Raw genomic sequence first — 9,187 nt, 5'->3', positions numbered from 1 at the left:
TTGAATGCATTTATGTTTATTAGTACTTCCTCCCTGGCAAGTGTCACTATGGAATGCTGAACCGCTGATGATAAACCGTGGAATATTCTTATCTGCTGCAGGACTGACCCTTCAATGGTGGCTACACCTTCTAGGAGCATGCTGCCACTGATGTTACTGGACTTTCTTTGTGAATGATATCATACATGCAGTGCATCTTTGCACTGTTTGATCTTATAATGTACTGGTATGTAGAAACTTATCAACCCTGTTGATCTATTTCAGACCCTAGTGTTCTCCAGAATCTTCATGCCAGTGAAGTTACAACTTCAAGTGTGTATGTACAATGGACACAGCCTTTAGGGGGACCTGCAAATTATACAGTGACAGTATCTGGATACCCAGCATCAACACAAAGTCTTAACTCGTCAACCACAGCCATCAATCTAACCAGTCTCATTCCTGGCAACTTGTATATCATTGAGGTCTCAGCCAATGATGTACCTTTTACCATAACTTTAAACACAGGTAATACTTACGTTTCCGTGCACGTTGAGGGATACTGATCTCTGTATATATGGATATTTATGTATTTTTACAATTTTTGTTATTTTTGATAATGTTCAAAAGAAAAGCCAAGTAGTTAGGATCCACTGGCATGCTGTTTTTAACGCTGTATACCTCCATCTTTATTTGGGAGTAAAGGCCAAGACTTTCACATTGTTTTTTAAGTCAACATTTTCATTAAACATAGTTTTAAGGCAAATATTTTTCTTTCTTTTACAGAACCTGGAAAAGTTCAGAATCTTACAATATCTGATTTTAAGACAACATCTATAACTTTAACATGGCAACAACCTGTAGGGAATGTATCTTATTATGTTGTTCAAATGGTTGGAAGTTCATCGTACAATACCACCACACAGACAAATTATACATTTGAAAGCCTGACACCTGGAACTAATTACACGTTTTTGGTGTACTCTGTTGCTAGTAATAAAAGTGGGCAACAAGAAACCAGATCTTCCTACACAAGTAAGTGATTTTCAGCTGCTATGGTCTGCACTCTGCACCAAAGCCAAACTGAACTGACAACAGAAAATGATAATCTCATACATGTGCTGGTGCAGGTATCATGTAACAGGAATTGTCATTGTATGCAAATGATATACAAACAAACATAGTTATGGAAGTGTCTTGAAAGCCTGAACACGTGAATGCTGAATATTGGCATAAGAAATCAAAAATGACCTTCGTTCTCTAGGAATCCCTAAGAGTAGTTACCTATCAGGAATGTAACTAATTACATGACTGCAATTAGTAACAAGTAGTGAAATACTCTAGTTAAAGTGATTCTAAAGTCTAAACTTTTTTTTTTACCTTAAAGCGGTAGTAAACCCGCTGAAGTTTTTTTTTTTTTGACCTGCAAAGGAAAAGGCATAATGAGCTAGCTCATTATGAAATACTTACCTTAGAACGAGGCCCCGACATCTGGCCAGATCCACGCCGAGGGAGCTGACGTGTTCCCTCGGCGTGTCTTCCGGGTATCGTGGCCCCGGTGCTGTGAGTGGCCGGAGCCGTGATATCGTCACTCCCGTGCGTGCGCGTGGGAGATTTCTTTCCAGCAGGGTCCGGCGTCTGCCAGACTTTCAGCCGAGAATCCCCTGTGCGCATGCGCCACTGCAGTCAGCGGCGCATTGTGAGGGGAATATCTCCTAAACCGTATAGGTTTAGGAGATCTTTTTTTTTTACCTACAGGTAAGCCTTATTATAGGCTTTCCTGTAGGGAAAAGTTCTAAAAATGACTATACAACCACTTTAATGGATTCCTTGCATTAAGGAAAACATGTTTAGGCATTGAACTTGGCCCCTTAACCCCCCTGAATTTACCTGACCGCTCCTTTGATTCAGCACTGTGCACGTCTGCAGCTCTTCTCTCACTTCACTTCCAGATCTCACTGGCTTTGCTGGGGCACCAGGAGCCATTGGCTCCTGTTGCTGTCAATCAAAGCCAGTGGCAAAGGAGCAGGGCGGAGTCCTGTTGTCTTCTGTGTCAATGGACGCACAAGTGATGTTCGGGAGTAAGTACACACAAGTCACCCTATGGGAAGGCACTGGATGGAGAGTAGGCGCCAGGAGCACCGACAGGGGACCCAAAAAAGGAGGTTGAGAGCCGCTCTGCAATCGGATTGCACAGAACAGGCAAGTTCAGGTATACCCCACTTTTAAGTACACAATGGGGTTTATTTACTAAAGTTAAAAAGTGCAAAATCAGGCTCACTTCTGCATAGAAACCAATAAGCTGCTAACCCCAGCTTGTTCATTTAAGCTTTGTTAATATAACCTGGAAGCTCATTGGTTTCTATGCAGAAGTGAGCCCGATTTTGCACTTTCCAACTTTAGCAAATAAACCCCATTGTGTACTTAAAATTGGGTATGCCTGAACTTACCTGCTCTGTGCAATCCGATTGCAGAGAGGCTCTGAACCTCCTCTTTTCGGGTTATCTAAAAAAAAATCTTTCTTTTTTTACAATCCCTTTAAGAAAAATATCCAATATTTACCTAATGGGTACATATATTTTGAGCACCATTTCTAGAAAGACATGAGTTTTATTCAAACATGATTCCAATCAGAGCATTTTTTTCCCCATTGAAGGACCACTAAACCTATTTTAAAATATATATGCAATGCTGAATGCTTATTATAATTTCCCTGGCTCTGTTTGGTGCTTGGGAATTAACAGTGCAATATTTACTGCTGATATCTTTTGTGCGTTCTAGTGGACTTAGAGTGTGATGTCAGTATGCATTGAGAAGACCAATTATTGCCCTTCTCAGTGTTAGGTGGCTTAGTGGCAAATCACCATTTTCACTTTTGACTTTATTGTAAATTGTAAAATTAAAATGTAAAGTAGAAAAATACTCAATTGTGCAGTTTTTAAATCAAAAGCCAAATTGCCATGCCCATCCCGAGGCCACAGGGTTGTACTTGTGGTTTCAGCACACATATTTTGCTAGTTCTACCTATATGATTTTCCTGGTTCTTACCAATCTCCGATGGTCAGAGCCAGATTCCACATTCAGAGCTTGTCTGTTTTTGAAATCTAGTAATGATTGGGTAGCAGTTTGAAAGATTACTCTTTACAAGGCTCTGGCACTTCAGAGTTGTTTTATCATGCTCAAGGTTTTTAAATTATTTTATATATGTCTAATAGAAATGATCATGCCTGATAGCTGTAGGGGCTGCATACCTTTTTTTTTGATAAGGCAGAAAAGTTTGAAAATCCCTATCAGGTATTAGAGGTCAGAGGCGTGAAAGAAATGTTCTGTCCCAAGGATGATGTTTTCATCACACAGGAAGTAAAACAAATCTCCCCAAGAACAACACAGACCAAGGTAAAAATGCTTTTTTAGTTAGTTAAGTAGAGCTAAACTAGAATCTCTGTCAGTTTTTTATTGTTGTTTTTTTCTTTGTTGCAGATTTTGCCTCACTTTCTGTCTGGTAAAACATTGCCCCAGAACAGAAAGTGAGAGTAAAAGTGTGACGGAGGAAAAACCTACTTTTCCATCCGTCTGCAGATTGGATCGGGTGATGACGGACTCTGCAGTCCGTCCTCATCCGATCTCCCATAGGGGAGAGCGGCGCTCTGACAGGTCCATCCCTGCGCAGTGTGCAGAGACCGACCTGTCATCTTCCTGCTCAGTGGGGATCGATGGAGCGATCCCTCACTAAGCAGAGCGGGCTCCGTACATGGGCACATCCTTGTAAAGGAGCCCTAACAGAGCTCCAGATAGGATTAAATTGACAGGGGTTCTTGTTCTACAGCTCTTAAATAACCGGCAAGGCAATGTGGGCAGTAAATAGCCTATTCACACAGTTTATCGTACTGTATGAACATTCTCAAATCCATAAGAAATGAGCCCTGTACTATTTCTATAATTATGCAGCCTTGTCCAATGTCGTTTTAGATATTTTTTACATGTTTTCTCCAATAATTTGTTATTAGAAACACATTTTCTGTTATTACTGCGTATTTCCCTAACAGAACCTGCAACAATCAAGAACCTGAAAACAGAAAGTGCTACGATAAATGTTATATCTCTGAGCTGGCAGCAACCCGATGGAATTGTTGATCATTATAAGATTGTGAATTCAAATACATCCTCAACTATTACAAGCTATTCCACCTCTGCTGTGATTGATTCCCTGACACCTGGAAGTCCTTACAGTTTCTGGATCTATGCAGTTATTGGAAGTGACATAGAAGGAGATGGCACAAACATAATTGTCTATACAAGTAAGTTTCATCAAAGTATGGATTATCTGAAATAAAATACAAACACCACACATATCACACACCTCACACGTGAGGTTGTGGGACGGTAAAACAATGCAGTTGTGCTTTCTTTTTACCATCCACAACCATTCCCCCTTTAACTGCAGAGGCAGTGGCTGGGGCCATACACATGATGTGGCCACGATGCTTTGTCGCCGCAGCAGGAATTATACCCCCTGTTGTGTTCAAGACATTACCACCCCCAGCTATGTTCCATTCAGGTGAATGGGGCCATGCTGCAACTGCTTTGCAACTGCATGCATTGCGCACCCTTGCAGCACAGTGGTGCCTCATTTAGGGAGTTAAAACAGGTGGTGAGGAGACAACGTATCTTGCACATTTAGATTAAAACATGAACCTGGACTTTTTCTCAAATATTATCTTAGAGCTCATTCGCATATGCTGCTATCATAACCACTGCTCAGAAAAGTGATCCACAGTGGTTAATTTTCAGAGGGTATTTGACATGCAACGGGCCATTGGCTGCAAGCGCTGATCAGATGCTGGTTTACAAGCATATTCCTTTGACAAAAGTTAGTCATTATGCCTAATTCTGTCAGAAATACAGCAGTACACACTAACCAAAAGCTGTTTGTGGTTCCTGGCTTATTTTCCGAGGAGCATCAGTCCTTACTGCTATTGTGAAAAAACCTTAAAAAAGCTGTCCTGCTAGTTTAAAAAAAATGGTTCTGATTTTACAGGGTGAGGGTCAGGATCAAAACTAAAGCTGGGTACACACTGACTGAAAATCATCCAATGTTGGCTAACAGGTTCTCAAATTTTCCCCCAACAAATTTTTGTTGTTGGACTTTCTGATCGTGAGTACACAAGTCCATCGCACAAAAGTCCAAGCATGCTCAGGAGCAGAAGCGGCTGGTCTTGTAAACTAGCATTCATAATGGAGAATTAACATTTGTGACGTGGCCAATTAGGAAATCTCCAAATGCAGTGCACAATTCTCTTCTTCTTTAATGGGATAATAATGAAGCTGCTTTGCTGGTGATACTGATGGAGTTATTGCAAATTAATTTTGAAAGGCTTTTTTTTTTCAAGTGATATCAAGAATAATAATAATAATAGCGCTAATGAAAAACGCAAAAATAAAAGCGTAAATCAACACTCACCAAACTTCTACTAACCCGAAATTAGTAGAAGGAGCCCAAAGGGTGGCATTAAGAGCTTAAAAATCACGTAGTACATCAATTATGTCACTACATTCGTAATTGTTGGCCAACATTTGTGTGACCATGTGTATGCAAGACAAGTTGGAGCCAACAACTTCAAACAAAATGTCATAGTTTTGTTGTCGGAAAGTCCGATCTTGTGTACCGGGTATTAGTGTTAAATAAACTGATGAATACCAAAAAGTGCAAAACTTGGTCTGATTACAAAGTTTTTGATTATCTCCAGGCATGAAGGAGATGGATAACAAGCTAATGTGGTTTATTAGGTCTAATGCATACCCTTTTTTATCAATATTTTAAATCTGTTAAATGTATCTCTTGTCAAAACATGCTTGTAGGCAAATTGTCTCCTGTCTAAATTGTCCCTAGTATGTGTATGCATGATTGTGAGTCAGGGACTTTAGATCGTAAGCTCTTTGGGGGCAGGTACTGATTGTTGGTGCTATATAAATTCCTGTTATTAATAAATAAATAAAACTATTTTTTCCATTTTGGATAAAGTAGGTTTTTCTTTTTCACACAAGTCTGTGATTGAAGTAGGTCAAATGCACCTGGCAGTAAATCCTGAATGTTCTCAGGAGCATCTCAAACTGATGCTATCGACACAAACTCGAAGGCCATTGACCCAGGCCCTAATAATGATGCTACCAGTGTGCAAATCCTGTCTGTGACACAGCATCTATACAACGTGTTCTCTTAAAATAACTCTTTTTAGTTCTCTTTACAGCTTTAAAAATATTTTTATTTTTTGTCCTTAGAACCGGATGTTGTCCAGAATTTGCAAATTATCAATGCTAGCACCACTTCTGTAACGGTCAACTGGAACCCGCCATATGGATATGCAACTTCCTATATGATCCAAATATTACAAAATTCTACTTTTGTAACTAATGTCACTTCAACCTCAGTTACAATTCAGTATCTGACACCTGGAAATTACTATACCTTCCTGGTCTATGCTCTGACTGATAGTCTTGTAATCGGAGCTAGCACGTCCATATCTGATTATACAGGTAAGATTTCGAAAAATAGGAATTATTAGACTAATAAACAATCTTTGTAGTGCTTGTTCAAACACCAAAGTTTACAAAGTGTTTACAGCAAGTATAACGTTTACGATGAATAATACACATAGAATAAACACTTTAAAGGGATGATCTATTTAGAAAAGATTCTCTGTGCAATTAGCAAAACAAATATTTAGCTTAGTTAATTGAGTCGATTCTCTGTTTGATTGTGCATAACAACTTTACATTAAGATAAATGTGAGCATTGGGTTTCTCAGGGGTATAGTTACTTCAGACCAGTGCGCTATTAGAATGGGTTTAGGTGACTGGCAAGGCAGTAGGGGATTAATATAAATCTTTCATAGGTAAACCTACATTTATAAATTGCAGTTTTTAAAATTAAAAAATGTTCAGATTTTTGGTAAAAGGCTCTTTAGCCCTGGTTCACATTGGATCGATTTGGCTTGCGACTTGACAGGTCAAATCGCATGCCAAATTGGTGACAATGGCACCATCCGAATCGGTGCGTCACCGCATTTGTGGCACCGCACAGATTCCAAAAAGTAGTTTCTGTACTACTTTTGGTGACTTCGGGGTGCGCATTCCAAAGACAGAAACCAGCACAGATGTCTCTGACATCGCCCCCGAAGTCAGGACTGACTTGCTGGAATGAAATCGTGCAAGTTCAGCTGAACTCGCACAATCTAATTCCTGCTGTCAGTGTGAACCTGGTCTAAGACCCCTCCACACTGACAATGGGCCGCGTTAGTGGTAAAACACCACCAGTTTTAGCAGCGCTTTACCGCCGTTTTAGTGGCACTTCTCGGCCGCTAGCTAGTGCCCGAAGAAAGAGTTAATAGTGCCTGAAAAGCGCCAATGCCAAACGCTTTGCAGGTGCTTCAGCAGCGGTGTCAATTCATTTCAATGGGCAGGGGCAGTGGAGGAGCAGTGTATACATCGCTCCTCCACCGCCCCAAAGACACTGCTTGCAGCACTTTTTCTAACGTCCTGCCAGCGCATCGCTACAGTGTGAAAGCACTTGGGCTCTCACACTGGGACTGCAGGTGAAGCGTTTTTCAGGTGCTATATTTAGCCCAAAAGCACCTGAAAAACACCCCAGTGGTCTTAAGGTCCATTTTAAACATTACAGTTAGCCAATTGGGGTATTTAAAACTGATCTCAGGGCAAACAACAACTAATACATAGATAGAAGAAACACGCTTTGTTTTACATGCCCAAGGATTTGTATTTCTGTCCATGCAGTCCTGAGATTTTCATAGCTTATCCATGCAGCACAACCCTTCCTGGCAGGGGAGAACCCAGCTGTGGGTGGCAGATGAGCTCACACTGATGAACTGATGAGCTCATCTCTCTGTCACTTCACTCTCTTCTTCTGTCTGCATGTTCCTTGATAGTACATGAGCACAACTGACGAGTTCCTTGTGCTGCTTCTCCCATTCCCTATCTGAGCTCTGCTATGCAAGGGATTGATACCAAATTCATAAAATGAATAAATATATATATATATATATATATATATATATATATATATATATATATGTATATGTATTTTAGTTTGTATTTTCTTCATGTGCCTCAGCTTAAGTTCAGCTTTAGGAATGAGTCAGTGGCGGAATTACCAGGGTCGCACCAGTCGCATTCGTGACTGTGCCCTTGAGTTCTGCCACAGTAGGGGGGCCTGCTGCTGCCCGGGATATAGTACACTGGTCATTTACGGGGAGTCTCTGCTCCACCCATCGTCTCCGTCTGCTCTGCCCATTCTTTCCAGCTGCTCCAGCTGCTCCACCCATCCTCTCCTCCCGCACTCACGGACCCAGTCCCTGCCCACTTCGCTCATCTTCTCTGGCTCCGCCTGCACTGGAGCGTACTCACAGCAAGGCACCCATCTCTCAATATCAACACTGCCACTGATTCCCCACACACACCACCACCACCACTGCACTGGTTCCCCCCACACCACTGCTGCCACTGATAACCCCCACACCACCACCACTACTGCCACTGATACCCCCACACCACCACCACCACTACTGCCACTGATACCACCCACACCACCACCACTGCCACTGATAACCACCACCACTGCCACTGATACCCCCCACACCACCACTACTGCCACTGATACCCCCCACAACACCACTACTGCCACTGATAGCCCCCCAAACCACCAACACCACTACTGCCACTGATACCCCCCCCACACCACCACCACCACTACTGCCACTGATATTCCCCACACCACCACAACCACTGCTGCCACTGATCCACCCCACCATGACCACTACTGCCACTGATACCATTCCCCTCACCACCACTCATCCCATCCCACCCCCCAAACACCACCCTTGCCACGGATCCCATCCTCCACCACCACTGCCACTCATTTCATCCAATGTCCCTCACCACTGCCACTAGACCCATCCACTCATCCCATCCCCCTCCGCCTGCACTCGAGTGTACTCACAGGCCCCGCCTATCATCTCTGCTAGCCCAAGAAAGACCTAGCAAGAGGAGGGACCAAGTGATCTGCAAGTGAGTAGCACCCATCTCTCAATATCAACACTGACACTGATTCCCCACACACACCACCACCACTGCACTGATCCCCCTACACCACTGTTGCCACTGATACCCCCCACACCACCACCCCCACTACTGT

The 9,187-nt window shown here is 42.3% G+C and overlaps 1 protein-coding gene across 1 annotated transcript in view; it reads left to right on the top strand.

The window, feature by feature from the left end:
- LOC143986727 (receptor-type tyrosine-protein phosphatase eta-like) overlaps window positions 1-9,187 on the top strand; it is a 32,458-nt gene continuing 23,271 nt past the window's right edge. The window contains exons 1-4 of the mRNA XM_077485134.1: window positions 1-507; window positions 766-1,014; window positions 4,026-4,277; window positions 6,259-6,513. Of these exons, the coding sequence (XP_077341260.1) occupies window positions 870-1,014; window positions 4,026-4,277; window positions 6,259-6,513 (652 nt within the window). The 5' untranslated portion in view covers window positions 1-507; window positions 766-869. The remainder of the gene's footprint in view (window positions 508-765; window positions 1,015-4,025; window positions 4,278-6,258; window positions 6,514-9,187) is intronic.

Source organism: Lithobates pipiens, unplaced genomic scaffold, assembly GCF_037356315.1.
Source record: "Lithobates pipiens isolate NorthernLeopardFrog02 unplaced genomic scaffold, aLitPip1_a1.2 Scaffold_18, whole genome shotgun sequence".
Lineage (NCBI taxonomy): Eukaryota > Metazoa > Chordata > Amphibia > Anura > Ranidae > Lithobates > Lithobates pipiens.
The sequence above is the reverse complement of the archived record's forward strand: the minus strand, read 5'-3'. Positions and strand labels throughout refer to the sequence as shown.